At 36.5% G+C, this 20,121-nt stretch overlaps 1 protein-coding gene across 2 annotated transcripts in view; it reads right to left on the reverse strand.

The window, feature by feature from the left end:
• The window catches only part of Tmem245 (transmembrane protein 245), an 82,581-nt gene that overhangs the window by 17,364 nt on the left and 45,096 nt on the right, over positions 1 to 20,121 (reverse strand). For both annotated transcript variants that reach the window (XM_046451715.2, XM_046451716.2), the window contains 4 exons: positions 18,865 to 18,963; positions 16,764 to 16,895; positions 10,844 to 10,966; positions 10,570 to 10,715 (listed from right to left, as the gene is read on the reverse strand). In XM_046451715.2, the coding sequence (XP_046307671.1) occupies positions 10,570 to 10,715; positions 10,844 to 10,966; positions 16,764 to 16,895; positions 18,865 to 18,963 (500 nt within the window). The remainder of the gene's footprint in view (positions 1 to 10,569; positions 10,716 to 10,843; positions 10,967 to 16,763; positions 16,896 to 18,864; positions 18,964 to 20,121) is intronic.

The following is a 20,121-nucleotide window of genomic DNA, read 5'->3' on the forward strand; positions in this document are numbered from 1 at the left end:
TCCTGAGGGGCAAGTGTAGAGGAAACCAAGCAATTGGCTGTGCTCTCATAAGGGACCTAAGGACAAAGACATACCAGCCAGAGGGAATGAAAGCATTTCTGTAATGGGAGCAAAATCCCAGAGAGCACAAAAGAAGGAAGCTATTGAGAGGGAGGGAATAACAATGTTGAGAGACAGAGAAAATATGGAATTTGCCTAGAATTAGAGAAACATCAAGGTGAAAAGATACTGATGTGATCTTACCTTATATATGTAGAAATGTCTAAGACAAATATAAGTTGACACCAAGTTACAACAAAATATTACGAATGAGGGCTGGAGTTGTGGTTCAGTGGTAGAGTGCTCACCTAGCATGGGTGAGGCACTGGGCTCAATAAACCACAGAAAAATAAGTAAATTAAAATAAAGGCATTGTGTTCACCTATAACTAAAAAAAATTTTTTAAAAACAATATTGCAAATGAATCACCCCTCTGGTAGCAAGCAAGCAAAGCTCATTCCAAAAGGAACCACAAGTAGGAAATAACACACTGTCTCCTTTCTTCGACATCTGGGAATGCTGACTATGATATTCTTGTTAAGACAACTTTTAAATAATTCTGTAGATCCTAAATGCACTATATATTGTTTGTAGCTACTAAACATATTCATGCAACCTGATGAGGGATGAAAAAACAATAAATTCCCCTTTACTGCATTACTTAGGATCTTATGCACAACCTTTAGAAAATAGCAAAGTAAAATCCTAGAAGACTGAATTTTCAACACCCTCAAATTCCTAACCATGTTTTCTTCTCTTTTTGTGCTTTAGTGAACGATAATTTACAAATAATAAACTCACCAACTTTAAGTGTGCAATTAAGTTTTGACTTAAGTTACACAACACTATATTTAGAATGTTTCCATCACCCCAAAAAGTTTCCTCATGTGCTTTGTAGTCAGTCCCTCCCAGCCCGACCTCTAACAGCCATTAGATAAGCTTTCTTTCATTATAAATTTTACCTTTTCTAGAATTTCATATAAACAGAATCACACATTATATAGCATTTTTTTTAAAAAGTGGTAAAATAGGAATAACATTTGTCATCTTAATCATTTTAAGTGTGTAATTCAGCAGTACATTACATTGATTGATATTATGTGGCTTTTGGTGTTTGGTTTCTTTCACCTAATGCTTTTGGGCTTCATCTACATTGAATGGAATAGTAGTCCGTCATTTGACTGCTGGGTAGTGTTCCATTATATAGATAAACCAAAATTTGTTTATCCACTTACCAGCTGATGAGCAGTTTTGGTCAGTTTCCAGTTTTAAAGCTATCATGAATAAAGCTGCTATGAATATTAAAGTATATATCTTTGTGTAAACATACACTGTCAACATTTTTCTTTGACAAATATCTAGGAGTAGACACTGGGTTACACAATGTCTATTTATTTACCTTTATAAAAGAAGCACTAACAATTATTCTGATCTCCCAATTCAGAAAAAATCTGTAGTCCATGGACATCATCCCAGAAATCAACACTTGCACCACAAGGTATCTCCTCAACATGTGATATCAAAATTCATACTGAACAGCTTTATGAGAGTTGATACTGGCAGAAAAAGCAATTTAGCTCATGAAAAGCTAAAAAGCAGTGCACCTAAAGCCTCTAGTAACTGACCCCGTGCATAGCAGGTGCTCACCAGACAGAAGCTATTACTGATGTATTCTGATCAGAGTTTGTAAGATGTGTATACTTGACCAACACCCAAGGGATTCTGATGAAAACTCTAGAAGTCTGAACTCCCAGAGCCTTGCATATTGGAAAAGGGAAGTTCAAGAGAAATTAACATTTACTTTTAAGTACACATGTGGTAAGATGAACAATGGCCCCACAATAATATCTACATCTTCTCCCCAGAACCTGTGATACTGTCACCTCACAAGACAGAAGGAACTTGATAAATGTGATTAAGAATCTTGAGATAGATTATCTTGAATTATCTAGTTACACCAATATAATTACTAAAATCCTAAAGAATGACATGGAGCTTTATTTTCATATCATATATAAAAATCAACTCAAAATAGATTTAAGACTTAATCTGAAGACATGAAACTGTAAAATTACGAGAAGAAAATAGAGAGAAAAACTCCCTGACCTTGGTGTAAGCTATGAGTTTTTAACATATGACCCCCACCCCCAAAACACAGACTGCAAAAATAGTCAAAATGGCATTTCATCTAACTAAAAAGCTTCTGCAAAGGTAAATATCCACAGAATGAAAAGACAATCTCAATCTAGGAAAAAATATTTGCAAATAATGTATCTGATACAGGTTTATATCCAAATAAGTCAGTAGGATAAAATAACTCAATTTAAAAATGGACGACAAAGGGGGACTGATGATATAGCTCAGTTGGTAGCACGCTTGCCTTGCATGCACACGGCCCTGGGTTCAATCCCCAGCACCATCAAAAAAAAAAAAAAAAAAATGGCAAAATTGGTGAGTACGTAGGCAAAGGGAACTGTTGGGGGAAATGTAAATTAGTAGAGTCAAATGGAAAATAATGGCATTTATAGAGTTTTCTCAAAAAACTAGCAATCCCACCTCTGGGTATATATCCAAATGAACTGAAATGAGTATGTGGAAGAGGTATCTTACTTCCATGATTTCTGGTTTTGTTTGCAGTGCTGGAGATCACATCCAAGGGCTCGCCATACATGCTTTACCACTGAGCTTCACGCCCAGCCCTATGCTCCTAATGCAGCACCACTCACAACAGCCAAGATACACAACCAACCTAGGTGTCCATCAACAGATGAGTGGATAAAAAAATGTGAAGACACATGTTCAAGGCCACATTATTTAGTATCAAAAAGGAAGAAAATTCTATCATTTTCAACAACATGGACAAAGCTGAAAGACATTTTGCTACGTGAAATAAGCCAGGCACAGAAAGCCAAATGCTACATGATCTCACTCATGTGGAATATAAGAACTGAACCCAAAGAAGCAGAAAGCAGAAAGGTGGTTGCCAGAGGCTGTGAGTAGGGGGTTAGAGAGTTGGTCAAAAGGTCAAATATGTAGGTACAGGATGAGGAAGTCCAGACGATTTACTGTACAGCATGGTGGCTATTCTTAATAATAATGTACACATGAAATTTGCTAAAAGAGTAGATCTTAAGTGTTCTCACAACAAAACTAACAAATATATGAGATGACTGATATATTAGCTTGATTTAATCATTTCACAATTTATGCACTATATCAAAACATTTAATTATACACAGAAAATATATATTTTTATCAACTGTACATTATGTTTTAAAAAAAGAAAAATGTTTTTTAAAAAGTCCTTATATAGTAAGGCCGTGTAGAATTAGTGGTACTGGTTGTACAAACTGTGAATGAACTACAAACCTTTGAATTACATATATACTTTAAAGTAGTTAAAATATTGAGTTTAATATGGATTTTATCTCAATTAAAAAAAAAATTCCAGGAGTAATGGCATATGCCTGTAATCCCAGCAGCTCGGGAGTCTGCTGAAGCAGGAAAATCGTGAGTTCAAAGTGAGCCTCAGCAACTTAGCAAGGCTCTAAGCAACTCAGTGAGACCATGTCTCTAAAAATTTTTTAAAAAGGACTAGGGATGTGGCTTAGTGGTTGAGTGGCCCTGGGTTCAACCCCTGGTACCAAAAAAAAAAAAAAAAAAAAAAAATTAACATGAAGAGGGAGGCACTGAGTGAGAGTCAGGGAAGGAGACATTAGGACAGAAGTAGAGCTCAGACAGGGAGATCGGAAATCCCACGCTGCTGGCCTTGAAGCTGGAGGGAGGAGCCATATTCAAGGTATGAAGGCAGCCTCTAGAAACTAGAAAAGACAAAACAAATTCTCTCCTACATCCTACAGAAAAAGCACAACCCTCCTGATTTTTAGGACTTCTAACCTCCCAACTAAAAAAATTAAAAGTATGTTATTAAAGCCATTAAGTTTTTGCCAACTTGTTATAGCAGCAATGGGAAACTAATACAATGCAAGTAGCATGCCAGCAAGTTTTGTTTAGCTGAACAGTAGCATACAGATGAAGCTATAAAAGCAATAACCTATAATACTCATCTCTGGGTTCTCTGGAACCTAAAATTCAGAGACTGGAAGCTGGGGCTATAGCTCAGTGGTAGATAGAATGCTTGCCTACCACATGCGAGGCCCTAGTTTGATAATCAGAATCATGCACATACTCAAAAAAAATATCCTTTTTATGTGCCTATAATTAATGACCTGTTGTACTCACCAATGAATAGACAAACCATAAGATAAAACAGAATACAAAGTCCAAAAGTAAAATAAATTGTATGTGGACATTTAATATAAAATAAAGCATGCATTTCAAACCACAGGTACAAAGATGGACTTTTTGTGGGGAATACGGGATATAGCTCAGTGGCATAGCACCTGCCAGTATGGGCAAGGCTCTGCAAAATCATTGGGGAAATGCAAAATAAAATCAATAAGAGATGTCACCTAACACCCATTAAATTTACCCTCATTGTCAACTAAAACTTTATCTGGCATATAACAATGTGCATAATATAGTTTAAAAGGATTACCAGAAATTATTAGTTTAATCAATGCAAGAATATTTCTTACAATCATACCAATGAAAGATAATTCTTTCATTTCATTCACTCGTTGGTATCAACTGATTAATCAACATTTTTTTGGATATTCAAATTCAGTGAGAACTTTCCCTGCCTTGCTGTCAACAAAAAACATTATGACACACTTTGTCAAATCTCTTGCAAAAATCCCAGTAGAGTCAGAACTTGTGGCATTCCCTCGGGGTGGCTGTGTGAATTTATGGTGCCATGAAGCATTGCCCTTTCCCCCTTTACAACTGCTAACAACCATATCATCAAGCACATACTGTAAAATCAGACTGAAAACCTAAATCGGGTTCATCACTCCAATATTTATATAACATATGATCCTATTCCACCCTCGACCCTTTCTTTGGGGGTGGGAGAAAGAGCATTGACTGTGTTCTGACTTATGGGTCCCTTCTCTTTTTTTTAATATTTTTTTATTGCAGATGGACACAATACCTTTATTTTATTTTTATGTGGTGCTGAGGATCAAACCCAGTGCCTTCCATATGCAAGGCAAGCACTCTACCACTGAGCAACAACCCCAGCCCTTTGGGTCCCTTCTTTACAAGTGATTCTTCAAAGATGACTGACAGTTGTTCTTTAACCACATCTTTAAGCTCTCCAGTAATCAGCAACTGATGAGAATCAAATTCAGAATATTCTGGAAACTCTTCCTCTCCTCTCTTTTGGTAGCTCGGCAGGACTGATTTAGCGCAACAGAAGAAAAAACTGACATTAGCCACCGAGCTGGAGGCTCCCCTTTTCAACAAGGCCACTTGCTCACACAGAGACCTCCCATTATTACACATATATTCCCTTGTCCCACACTGTGGTAGACCATTCCAGGGAAGGGCACCTCTCTAATGGAAGGCAGGCCATAGTGCTCCAATCCAGCAATGCCTCACCTAAGGTAAGAATTGGATCAGAAAACCTGCTTTTCATGAAATGAGATTCTGAAGCAAGTCCTGGGGTTGGGAGAAATTACAACCAGTCAAGAACCTCTGTGCATTTGGAAGTACACAGGGCCATACATTGTGGCCACGTAAGAAGCACATGTCTAAGGAAGAATCAGCAAGGAAGCGAAGAGTCCAAAAATCACATTCTGTCTACTCTACAATATTTTTGTACACTGGTCCCACCCTCAAGCAGACAGACTACTAGATTCTCATTTCCCAGGACAACCAACAGCTATCAGTATCAGCCTTACCAGTATTCTCCCAGCACTGCAACAGTGTGCCTCAAGCAGGAGGTGAGCTATCAAAGGAAAACAGTGAGCTCTCAGAGACACTGCATATAAAACTCCAATTGGGAAAAGTACCCTCCATGCTCCCTTTATTATACTTTGCTTCATTGTACTTCAGATATTGTAAAGCAATGTTTTTTTAACAAATTGAACATTTGTGTCAACTATGTTGAGTAAGTCTATGAAACCATTTTTCCAACAGCTCAGATAATTACTAGCCTTTTTCAGCAATAAGATTTTTAAATTAAGTTACAAAAGTTTTTTCAGATAGAATGCTATTACCCACTTAATAGGCTATAGTATTGGGTACACATAATTTTTATGTGCATTGGAAAACCAAAAAAAATTCACATAACTCACTTTATTGCAATGATCTAAAACTAAACCTGCATTATCTCCAGGGTTTGTCTGTACACCTAACCTCTCCTGAGAAATTACATCCCTCTTTCCCATTCGTGGCTCATTTGGCCCAGAGACTCAGCTCCACAGTACAAAGCACTGAAACCTGGTTGACAATGGATTCTCAGTGTAAGTGGAATGGTCTTGATGTGCACTCAGGCCCAGAAAACTGGCTGAGGGGTACAGGAAAGAGCCATTTGTACAGAAAGCTTCCATTCCCACAAAAACAGTTCTGAGTCTGTCACAGGCAGAAGCACACAACACTGGCATTCAGTAAATCATCTGGAGATGCTGGCAGTAGCAATATTAATTGTTTTTATACCACTAATACATGTTTTGTGTCCTTAACAGTGCCTGTAGATCATGGAAGCTTACTCTAATGCTAAAAATATAACAACAGGTTGTTTCAATTACCAAGACAAATTGTAAACATTCATATCTCAAAACTAGTTCTATTACAAGCCCATTAAAATAAATGTAGCAATTTTTAAACCATCACAGTGAGAAATTACACACAAGACAAAGATTTTTAGGTGACTTTCACTAGAAACTAAAAAAAAGATAAAGGTTCAGGTATTTCAGACCCAATCTTTAGTCAAGTAGGTTAAAAGGCAGATATTTATTGTCTTGATTATTTTTTAAGAACTCCAGCTCATTTAAATTTCTCATATATGCAGAATCAATTCTCCCTCTTTAATTCAATGTTAGGAGATCTCAAATAAATGAAAATACTTTTTTAAAGCTTTAAACTCTTCCTTATACAATTTAAACAAATGCTATTCATACCCTTAAATGCATGAAAGTTTCTTTCCAATGTTTATTTAATTTGCTCAAAGTAAAAAACAGAAATGCTGATTTAAAAAATTCTCCAAAATTGGGGTGTCAAAGTGGAAGTATGTTCACTTTCCAACTCAAAGTCTTACAGTACACACATTCTCCCATCTAATTCACCAGTAGGACTTCCACCCACCAGCATTCAAAGTTGTAATACCAGCAAGCAAGAGCCATACCCGTGTGCATGCACTCATGTGAAAATATCACACACACTAAATTGCATTGAGGCCGTGACAACATGCAACTTAGTAATGTGCAATATCTCCACCAGAGCAAGCAGAATGGGAGCATCAGGGAAGAAGGGTGTGATGTGTACATTCAGGAGACAACATGCTGCTAAAGGGAGGAAAATGGTCTAGGGATAAAGGATGCATGCCACTAACTCAAAAATCCATGAAATGAAAACCTAACCACAAAAGTGTTCAATTTAGGGGAATACTGATTCAGTAATAATTAAGGTTCAAAAATTCAATGGGACAGTGATCATACAGGAGACACATAAATCAGAAGGCAAAGCTTCAGGAACAGATACTTTCACTGTCTGGTCATGCAGTTAGCCTCCAGTTTCATTCCACTTTCTAACATTCATTTATTTTGGATCAAATAAAACAAGTTTAATGACTTCCACTTAACTACAACACTGATGATGATTAATGACTGCTGCTTATGAAACTTGTTATCACTGAAAATTTACAGACCTAGCTGCACTTTAAAAACAATATTTTCATAATCATTTGTATGTTTTCCCTCTTAAAAATCTCTCACAATGAAGAAATATTCCTACTTGAACACAATCCTTCAGAATGAAAAAATATAACAAGAGTTCTTAGAAATAGCTCACTGTTATCCCAAAGGCTCTTGAGAGGAATCCATTGTAAGACTTACACAGAATTTGACCTAATAAAGAAATAACCCAAAGTACACAGACTGCAAAAAAATCATCTTGAATTACAATCTTTATATAACTTGATATAGCTTTGGTCCGAAAGACAGCTCAAGTCTTAACACTTTTTCTAGTCTATACAGATTTATCAGACTCACAAAAATCAATCAGTTTTGAGTACCAACAGTCGGGTACTGAAATCTGTTGAATTTTTATTCTGTATTAAAAATGGTATGATAAAAAATGAAATGGTTTTTGTCTTAATATACTTGGGAACCATTCATGGGCTACTGGCATAGTGCATAATTAGTGTACAGTAAGAAAAGGCCAAGCTAATTTGTAAAAAAACACATTTCTTCATATATCTGAAGATTACAGCACTCTTCCTAATCTCAAAGTCTCCCTGAGCTAAAGGCCCGAACACAGCTGCCAGCTGCATGTGTCTACATAAATGGTCTAAACAATACTGCAAATTTAATTCATGATCTTCTACCCCAACCAGCTTCTCCTGGAAGACGGTATCATGGAATAACAGGATACGCACTTTTGATCAATTGGATATAGGTGCAAATTACAGCTGTACTTACCATGACCACAGATCTATTAGCAGCCAAGACTTAAAAAATTAAATTCCAAACAAAGGAGGCAGCAATATTTGGTATCCAAAAGATAAAAATAAGGAGAAAAAAAAAAAAGGGTGACTCCATAACAGACATTTTAGAGGACAGCTGGAAAGTGGTGTACTTTAAGAAAATAAGAGAAAACTCAAGAATTGTGATTTGAAAACAGAAAAAAAAAATTTGTGAAGAGTCAGTGCTAAAGAAGGTTACTTTAAGGAAATGAAATACCATCTTTCTTAAAGCTCTTTATGGGCAAGGTACATGTTCCTCTGTATGGCTTGCTAAGTCATATGGACAGGAGGACTGCTGCCAGTCTCTGATATGGCTCGGTCAACATCCTTTTCCTTTTGGAAAGAAAGAAATACTCCATTTGGTAGAGTATTTGCATATGCTTTTTTTGATTTAGAAAAATATCTGAGATAAACAACAAACAAAAACCCTACTGTTGCAATTTCCATTATTTACCCAAAGGTAAGGACGATGCCCCAGGCTCACATAGACTTAGGTGGGATACTAAAGCTAATAATACATTCTTAAAGACAGCATCACTCTGACAGCTGCTGTTGGATAACACACTCCCACATCTGGAATCTTTACATGGATGACCCCATGTAGCTACTCCAGGGCACCATATAAATCTCACTAGTATCGGTGAAGATTTTACCCATGCCTTGTTAGCAGGACTGAAAGAGAAAACCTAGAAACTGAGGAAGTTTCCAGAAATGATATATTCTCCCTACCTGTTACATGTGAAAAGTAAGCTAAGATTAGTGAGTCAGGATTATCAGGTCAAATCAAGATTTCTGTGATGGCTAATTACAAACAATACTTTGTGGTTGATTCATTGATATTTTTGTTTTTGTTTATGGTACTGGTGATTAGACCCAGGACCTCAAAAATACAAATGCTAGGCAAGTGCAGCAAGCACCACAGAGCCACATCCCCAGCCCTTTCTATTTTATTTTTTTGATAGGTTCTCACTAAGTTGCCAAGGCTGGCCTAAAACTTGCAATCCTCATGAATAGCTGGGAATAGCTGAATAGCACCACCACATCCAGCCAGATATTGCTATTTTAAAAATGTATATGGAAAACAGAAATGCCTAAAATTTACTATTCAACAAAGCTTAAGACCACCTGACTAATAACTTACTAGAGTTACTAGTAACTAGAAAGAAGAGTTACTAGAAAGAAGAGTTCTAATGGATGATATTAGGGTTTAACTTGAGTAAAAAATATAATCATATTAATAAGTAATAAGAGGAAGGGAGTGGGGGATGAGTTGAGAGAGATCTATACTGCAAAAAGCATCTCCTTACCAGGCATGGTGAAGAGAAGAAAGAAATGGGGTCTAGAAGCCAGTGGCTTTGAAAGAGCTATGGAGTGTACAAGTTGAAAAAGAACCTCATTCGAAGAGCAAGCCTGCCATACAAGGACCTCAGAGGCATGAGGGAAGTTTCTAGACAGAACCTACTATGCACACAGAGCTTCTGACTTGAACTAAAGACTGCATTTCCAGTATCCAACCTGTCCCTGCAGAGGGCACAGCCTGGCTGCAGTGGGAAACAGAACGAAACATGAAGGCCATCTGCTGCCCTCCCAGATCTAAGCTAGAATTCCTGAGAACAGAAGAAGGTTCTGAGGAAGTGCAGTGGTGGAAGAAGGGGGTTCTCCCATGCAAGTGGCATGACAACAAGAACTAGACTATGAGCTGCTGATGGACAGCAGGCCATGGCATCTTTGGAAATCACAAACTCTGGCTTTGTTTGTTTGTTTGTTTGTTATTAACATATGTACTACTTATAGCATCTTCTCAAAATGAGATGAAAATCTTGAGAATACCAGAGTCTTTCACTAATTTAGTGATGAATATTACTAGGAAGCTCAAGACAGACAAGAGGCTTCTCATGGAAAGCAGTTGGTGAAGAGAACAAAAGCATAAATCTTACCCCTACCTGATAGCTTCTTCCACAGACTGGCCGATAATATTAGAAGATGGACCTGGCTGAGATAGTGGTGTCAGGCTTATCACCCACTTCACTGGTTTGTAGTACTCATCACTGGAACTTAACAGATAAAATAGTGTGGTCAGGAAAATTATCTGCAAAAAAAAGGATAGTATCTCCTAAAAAATCACATTTGGGAAACTACAGACAGCCACAAATGCAAACAGAACCAAGAAAATGCTTCAGTGGAAAATGTGACAAGTACTTATCTAGACACACATACCAGAGAGAGTACAAAATTGAGAAGGGCAGTGCCACTGTAGAAAAGAATGGTCAAGAGCGTGGTGACAGTGGTAAACAGCAGGCTCACATTCCGGCTCATAACTATCCACAGGGACTCCAAGATCTGTCAAGGAGGGAAAGTTGGATGTCAGAACTCATCCTCATGAAAGGAGCTGCTACAGCCATCCTGTTTGCTTTGAATACAGTGTCTTAACTACCATAATTGAAAGACAAGAACTATGAGCATCTTAAGAGGGCGGCAGGGCGGCTGGGGGGGGGGGTGTCAATCAAAAACATCTACATGTTCAATGATAAGGAAAATGGTTACAAGATTATGATGAATCCACTTCAAATAATAGCAAGTAGTTATTAGAAATATTTCTATTATAATAGGAAAATATGATTATAATAACACTAAATTTTAAAAGCAGAATACAAAAAATTTTATATATAGTATGGTTATAACTATGTAAAAATAGAATGCACATAAAAATGTCTACAGGAGGATATGTCAGAATACATCCTGTGTACATATTTATCTTGTAGGATCAAAAGTACAGGCCATGAAGTTCTAGCACTTATTGTATTATCGGCTTCATTCCATTCTTGCCATCTTAGATTCAACTACAAATATAAAAAATACCACAGGAACAACCATTAAAATCACTAGGGTCAAGTGCAGAATCTTTCCTGAGATAGACCATGATTATTATATTGAGACTTACTGACTTAAGTTCATGTATTCCCTGCAAATTCACTAAAACATATCAAGATGATAGCTATTATATGTTAAATATGCCAAGAAATGAACAGTGTCTACAGCCCACCTCCATGCTTTTAATGCCTTGCTTTTCATGAACTTCAATTACCTATGGTAGTGTCTGCTCTATTCTTCCCAAGGAGACTATCCTCCCTCGTAATGAAAAACATGGAAGCAAAATATGTAGTCAGGAAAACACCTTCCATTAATTAACAGTTTTCAAGATATTTCTACAGACCTCACAACAGTGCTAAGAGGGAAGAAATGGAGATGATATCATCTTTGTTTTATAGACTTATAAATTGAAGCTCAGGTTTTTAAAAACTTGCCCAAGGGCACAGAACTAAGGAGGAGAAACAGGGCTGGGGCAAGAACTCAGAAGGCCTGGTTGTTATTCTGGTGCCCTTTCTGAAAACAGCAGATCTGTTTTTTGTCATATATTCATGTTAGACCATCTGTTCTATGAAAGGCCCATCCATTCCTTTCCTACTGCAAATATATCATTTATAAAAGCATGTTTTGTTGCCCTCAGCATTTCTTGCAGATCTCAGCTCAATCTTCATAAGAGAACTTCAGCAGGCTGGCTTCATTTACAAAAACTCCTTATATAAAATCTTGAGAGTGTTTCACAATGCCTACAAAAATATGCATGTTTGACTGTTTGACCTGGTGGGATAAAGAATGAATGAACAATGCCACTGATTCCAAGAAACAAACCAACAAGGCCTTTGTGATTTTGACAAGCCTCTTTTGGGGACTCAGTCATTCTGGAATTTTTAATCAAAAAAAAATTAATGGTACTAAAGTAATTCAAGTAACTTTTCTTATTTGAAAAAAAGGGAATAAGATGGAGAAAACAGGAAAGGACATTCCCAGAAACTTAAGTAAATCTTAAGGTAAAAAGCAGTTCTAGTTTATATGCCAGTCTTAAATAGAAGAAATTAGTAAAGGCAGAAATAGTAACAAAGCCCCTGAACCTGAAAATGAAACAGATTTATGTAAATAAATATATCTCAGGTCAAAAGCAGAAAACGTGAGCCAGGTTTACTATTGATTTAGTCAAGGATACAATCATAACTCAAAAAATGTCAAGAACAGAGTAGTTGGTTCTGAAACACTTACAAAAAACTCAGGAGACACCTAAGCCATAAAGCAGCATATTCATGAAAAGTGGTCTCTGCTGTGGGTAAGAAATGAACAAGGCGGCCTCACCGTCCTCTAGCTGTTCTGCATCCCTGCACCCTGAGTCCACTGCTCACCACAAAACCTCTGATTATTAATATGACTTCCCAGCTATTTACTGAGAGTCCTTAGCACACCTTCTATGGAACTCATGAAGACTCAAAAGAAGCAGTTTAGAAAAAGACTAAAACAGAACATTATAGGGATGCAGAGGTCAAAATAAGAAAAAAATGTAGGGGAACCTCAATGTGTTCTGAAATCACTAGGAAGAGTCCACAAACAAGACTGGCTCTAAGTTGCCTATGGACTATAAGATCAGAAAGAGAACAGACAAAATAAGCAAATAAAAGCATAAAGGAATAAGACTATGAAAAGCAGAGTCTTCTAGAGTATGAAATATGGTTTGAAAGACATTGCAGTATTATGGCAAGTCTGGTCTCTGGAACCAATGAAAGAAGAACTGAATCTGAATATCTACTGTTATTTTTAATGCCACTATCCGATCAAAATGAAAGCAGTTATCTTGGATTTACAGAAGTTTTATGAAAATTAAATTTTAGAAAATATTTTAAAGAACCTAGCACAATATTTGTCATAAAATATTTTATATAAAAAACACTAAATAATCTGTTTCCTGAACTACTACTCAATATTTAAATGTGTTTAGACATAAGAATTGTGTCCTTTTTTGAGGGGGAGAGGGATTTCATGGCTAAATTGTTTTAATTTCAAAAAACTGCCCATTTGTTTTCTTTCCATAAAAATTTATAAAATTTAAATAATTCTTTTGTATCATCTATCTTAATTTGATTCAGTAACAGCACTTCATCTGTCAGTAATAGATCCTTTAAAATTCAACTATTGCAGGCTCAAAGAAAGACAAAAAAAGGATTCAATAACTTCTTGTTAACACACCTGAATTTTGGGGGAAAACAAACATTCAAATGTATTTATTATTAGACAATAAGTTATCTTGGATATGCACTGGCATGAAAAAGTTACCTAGAAGGTCCATAAACTGAGTAGAATCTGCTGACCCTTGGGCTTTTCTACAAGCTGACCTGGCTGAAGACCTTCAAACTGGCTGTTTCACTCTTAGAAAGCATCAAACTGCCAAGGGTCACCAGACAGATATCTGAGGATAGCCTCAAAGGTGAAAGGTGAGACTCAGAACAAACAGAGGGCAACTTTTATTAGTAATATTCTCAAAGAAATAACAAAGGAAGGCTTGGTATATAAGAAAGAGCTGTTGGAAATTACAAGTATGATAGCAGAAACAGGAAATTCAATCAAGATTTCAAGAGTAAAGTTGAAGCCACTTGGGAGGGGGTGGTGGGAGGGAGTACTAAAAAGGGAAACAAAAGATGTTTATAAAATTAAGCAATCCGACACTTGACTAAAAGGCACTTTAGAAAGCCGGTAAGTGATGCTCACAATATGGCTCCTGGACAACCCACGCCCCCAAGGTCCTTCTGAGGTTATGTGAAGCCAAAGCTATTTTCTTAATAATAATCAAGCCCATGCTTTACTTCACGTTGGCCTCTGCACTGGTAGTATAAAGACAATCAATGATGGGCCGAGCTGCTGGGGACATGGCAGGAATCAAGGCAGTGGGCACAAGACTGTTCTAGAGTTCATTGTATTCACTGCCACACAGCTGGCACCAGCTTCACTTAAGCATATACTCTATGCAGCAGGAAAAGTCATTAATTCAATTTTGTATCAATCTTTGAATACCTGTCTTTTTTTTTTTTTTTTTAACATTCTGTGTGAGGAAAGGGGAAGTAAGCAAAACACACTCCTGCCACTCACTCACTGAAGTTCAACAGTCCTCAGAGGAAGGGCACTTGTGTGACTGACCTGGGAACAGAACTAGCTGAACTTCTCACTGAATACCATTTCCTCGTGAATTCAAAATGAATAAAGTTCATTTACAACTGAATAAAGTGTCACTTAAAAAAAAAAATCACCCAGTGTTTGTGGTCAACAATAAAATTTGAGCTTTTGAGAAAAAAAGTTAATTTTGGAAATTTTTATCAGGTGTTGAGGCCTTGATAGCTAAAGAACATAATTTTTTAATACTACAAAGTATCAATATTTTGAAGATGTACAGATACCAGTGAATTGATATTCCAAATGATCAGTGTATACTACCAAAGCACACAAGGCTAAAACACTCCCAACCAAGATGGACCAAAAGACTTTAATACACAAGAATACAAAAAGATCATGGATACGATTTTAAATTTCACCCTGCAACTAACCTTTTAAAAGTTAATTGAGTTTTGATATAGTATCAAAGAATAGCCACAATAAAAATCTATTAAAAGATTTCTCTCTTTTCTATCTAGATACCTGTGTGAGACTGGATGATCTTCCTACACTTCAACCAAATAAACAATCCCAACAGACTGGAGGCACAGCAGACTTGAGAATGCAGACGTTTAACAGACTGAAAATTTAAAAGAAAGCCACTCTTCCCAGTACTTCTTTTTTCATTTTAGAAAACAGTATTTTTCACAAACTAAAAGCATACTCTATATATTAACATGTAATGTTGTTATTTAATAAAGAGATAAATATGCACTTTGGAATCTTTAGATCAAAAGTTTGAGAATCACTGGACTAGAGGAAACATAGAGAAAGGATTATCAAAAACATAAGCGCCTATCGAGGTATGTCACACCTGTAGCCCCAGCTACTAGGAAGACTAAGGCAGGAGAATAGCTGGAGTCCAGGAGCTTGAGGCCAGTCTGGGCAATACAAACCCCTTAAAAAAAAAAAAAAGACCAAAAAAACCCCTATAAAATAAAAACTGAAGGACATGATTTATAGACTTAACTGTAAACTGTTACAGCAATCTAAGGAAAGAGTGTGATTGCAGGTACAGGGAGCAAGAGGAGGAATCATAGAAAAATCACAAGGGAGGTATTAGAAGGCATTGAAGGACTTGAAGAAGTCACATCTTTACCTTCATCTTCCATATTTGGAAGCCAAAAGATAATACCTAAAATAGCAAAAACAAAAAAGGGCAGTGTAAGCATTATTTTAGAAATTCAGAGGTAAACACCCAGGTAAAGCTGCTTCTAGAACAGAAAGTAACTCTGGAGGTTGTCTCTGGGAAGCAAAGAACAAGGCATTACTTCTTTTTAATAAAAATCTTAAAGCACTGACTTTTCAGCTATATTATTACTTAGATTAAGCTTCAATTTTTAAAAATTTAACTTTTGTTAATTTATTGGAATCCACTAGTCTATTCACAGGAACATTCTCATCTCTGTGACTAACCACATGCCAAGACACCCGACAAAGTCTACTCCAGAATAATGCGGAGTAGACGTTAAGACTCAGCAATGCTATAAGGCTGCAGAGTGGATGGTACATGACAGAAAAGTTGGGGGGAAGACAACAAGCTAAGTCCTCACATATTCAGTTTCTGTAATGTAATGAATGAGTCATATTTCCATATGTCAAGGGCTTCGCCCACTAGAAAAACAGATCTCTCTCTCTAATGTCCAGCTGGGAACATTCTGGTCAGCCTGGGTGACGAGGATTCCTGAGAACATGGGAGCCCACAGCTTCACTCACATGCTGCAGGATTCAGCATCTTACAAGTGCATTTCAACAGAGCAAGGCAGGGGACCAACACCTGAAGAAAACTGCTTTTGGATCTCTTTCTAGTGCAGGAAGAGTTCTCCAGCCTTGGGCTGGGGTTGTGCCTCAGTGGCAAAGGGCTTGCCTCGCATGCATGAGGCACTGGGTTCAATCCTCAGCACCACATAAAAAAGTAAATGAGCAAAATTAAGTTGTTGTGTCTATCTACAACTAAAAAAAAAAAAAAAAAGAGTTCTCCAGCCTATAAACGTCATGGCATTAAAAACGGAGTAACTGAAGGCTTCATACTGTGTAAAGAAAACCTGGAATTAGAGTTCTGTTTTTAATCTATAAGTCCACCATAACTATAAACACTATTCCTTACCGAAAGAAATGTCTCAATGTTCTCGTGAACAAAGGAGGCGATGTCCTGCCAGTCCAGAATGTCTCCCAGCCAGCTGTTCTGACGACTTACATGCATCTTATGTCCTTTGTGCCTTCCAGAATGTGTTACATTCTATGAGACAAAACAGTTCAAACATGAAACTTCCATCTTAACCTAGAGTGAAAAGTATAAATGTCCCATTCTGCTTTAGGTCCACTGTGTACCTCAGGAAATACTCAAAGGTGAAAAACCTTTATATTATCTAAGAAATCAAGTAAGACATCTAAAGAAATGAAATGTAACACTTTTCCATTTACATTTTAGGTACCGTGTCTAAGCCTGGCTCAAGTACTTCTTTCCTAAATACATTTTTGAAACACTCAATATATACAACAGAATTCTAAAACACCACTCACTTTCACCTTTTTCTTCTTAGTTCCTCCACCTTTTTCTTGGTCTTCTACCTTTGTTTATTCCTCCTTCCTCATCTCCATTATTAACCTTCTATACAAAAGCCAGCACAGTAATAATGTGCCTATATCCCAGCCATCCAAGATGAGGCAGGAGGACAGCCTGAACCCAGGAGCTTGAGATCAACTGGGCAACACAGTGAGCTAGTCTCAAAAAGGAAGAAGGAAAAATGTCTTTTGTACAAGATAAAAGGAGGAGCAAAGTGACTATGACAAAGAATCAAGGATAAGGGGGAAAATACAATTCATCTATCAGGAAGGGAACAACACTGGTAGGGATGCCACCATAATTATATTTGAAAAAAATGTGAATAAACAAAGTGAGGTTAAAATTCAGGGTGAAGTTCTTAACATTTTGCATGTGCTTCCATTCTCTCGTTTTTGCAAATAAAACACTGATATTAATATCCATTATACAATGCAGAGACTCAGGTCCTGGTGAAAGAGGTTAAAAAAAAAGAAAGAAAGAAAGACAGTATACTATTTATAGATCTATACTAAAAGGGTGAGGCACAGGAAACTCTGTTAAGAAGCCCCAGAGTTGGCAAAGGACATAGATATGACCTTTATAATTACCTGGTTCTTAAGCAATCAGAATGAAATATATGATATTCAAACTAATATGCCATTAAAAGTCTTAACTCCCAGTCTTTGAAAGGTAAGAAAACCAGTACCATATTCCCTCAACTCATCCAAAGGCAAGAGAATAACATTCAAAACAGGTCAGTAAGTCACAAATTCAAGTTTAAAGACAGTTCCCCTCGCTTCCACCCCAGGTTAAGAGATTTACAGCTGCTCCTCCTTTCCTTACATCAACCTGGGAAAGAACCAATGCCTCTGCCCTTCAGTATGCAGAGCTCAGCTCCTGACAGCCACTGGACCTGGTATGGAGCACAGCTCAGCAGAACACGCTGCTTTCTAATCCATTATTTTTATACTCGGGGAAAAACTGCATTACTTTCCATCAAAATTCTGAAGTAAAAGTACATAAACATAAACAGTACACAAGGTTGATTTAAAGTAAAGGTCTCTAAACTTTTAGTACTATTTCTACTTTCTCAGAGAAAAGTTCTTAAATAGGTAGAAGTGTACTGTCCAAAACAGGAACAACTAGCCACATGTGGTTACTAAAAGCTTAAAATGTAGGTTGCCCAAAAATAGATATGCTATTTGGTATAAAATGCCCACTAAATTTCAAAAGCTTAGGATTAAAAAAAGAATATAAAATATCACATGCAGCTTGCAAGGGCTGGAGACACAGCTCAGTAGAAGAACACATGCTTAACATTCACAAGACCCTGGGTATAATGCCTAGCACCAAAAAAACCCCAACCATGTGGCTCACATTACATTTCCACTGCATAGAGCTGGTCTGGAGGACAAGATGTCATCTATAACAAGCAGAGGACAGAATAATGATACAACAGACAATCCAAGTTAACAAGTTCTGCCAAGAGACAAACCATTGATATAAGATGACTTTTAGTGACCTGAGGCTTAAGATCCTGCTATTTAAGAATTTCAATAAATGAAATTCCAATGTGAATACAATCCTATGTAGTCAATGAATGTATAAATTACATTAAAAGGACTTCAGTTTATAATGAAAATCCTTTGCTAAGATAACTTACCTTTACAAACCAAGAATGATACAGTCTGTCCCAAAGTTCTAGTACTTGCTTCTCAATTACAGCTGTATTATTCATCTTATCTCCTAGAATTTTATGAAGCTAGGAAAAAATACAGATATAATCTGATTTAATAATTCAGGCAACAACTCAATACAGGCTGGGTCTTCATTTGTCCAAACCAAACTAAAATGTTCCAGATTATTTAGTTAAGGCTAGCCTCATTGTGTTATATTCTTATATTCTATTTCTCAATGTTCCCAGTAAATTCCCTTTCCTTTCTCATGTTTTTCTTCTTTTTTCTTTCCTCTGTTCCCAGGTCTCTAAGAGATACATAAGAAAATGGTACAAATGAAGCCATGCTTATTGACCTCTCTGGGCTTATGTACCCAGAGAAAAATCTTAACCCTATGACCCCAGTGCATATGTATCATATATATGTATGCATATGTATCATATATATATATATATATTTATATAAATATTTTATATACACACACACACATATCATAATACAATGTATCACTGTATATATAATATATACAATGTGCCATATTATAATCATAGAGATACATATCTCTATTATTAAGAATTTTCACAGAAATTTAAGTAAAATTTTAGGACCTTGGCAATAAACACAAATCCTCCCTCAGTTTGTACATTGAGACAACTATGCCTCAGACAACTATGACTGATCAGACTAAAACCATATTGCAATATTAAAGACAATTTTAAAACACCCTGATTTGCAATTCCATTCCCTTAATACAACTGTTTGCATTTTTCCTTTTCCTCTGCAATTTTCTACTTATTTACAGACTATTCTTAGAAATATATGTGGTCTTTTGCATCATAAACATTTCATCTTTGACATTCATTACCCACTCATAGATCATATAGATGGCTCCCAATTTTTAATGTCATAAATAAATCTTTATATATAGCTATTTTTTTCTTACCACTAACAGAAAATAAATGAATAGGAATCAAAGAAAACAATGGCTCTGACTATGCATTGCTAAACAGTCTTCTAAAAGGATTGTATCAATTAATACTTTCCAACATCATATGGATATAACAATTTCCCAGAAGTCTATGGATTAACTGAAAACTTTTAGATAATTTAGTAGGTGATCATTTTTCCATTCTGGTTTACACTGTATATTAATTCACCTTTAGTCCATCTGATGTTGGTCTCATAGATATTGGTGCCAGTTATTAGACATAGCTGATGTAAATATAAGCCTCTGTATTGAACTG

The sequence above is a fragment of the Marmota monax genome, unplaced genomic scaffold (assembly GCF_021218885.2).
Source record: "Marmota monax isolate L192 unplaced genomic scaffold, Marmota_monax_Labrador192_F-V1.1 WCK01_AAM20220418_F8-fsc00020, whole genome shotgun sequence".
NCBI classification, from domain to species: domain Eukaryota; kingdom Metazoa; phylum Chordata; class Mammalia; order Rodentia; family Sciuridae; genus Marmota; species Marmota monax.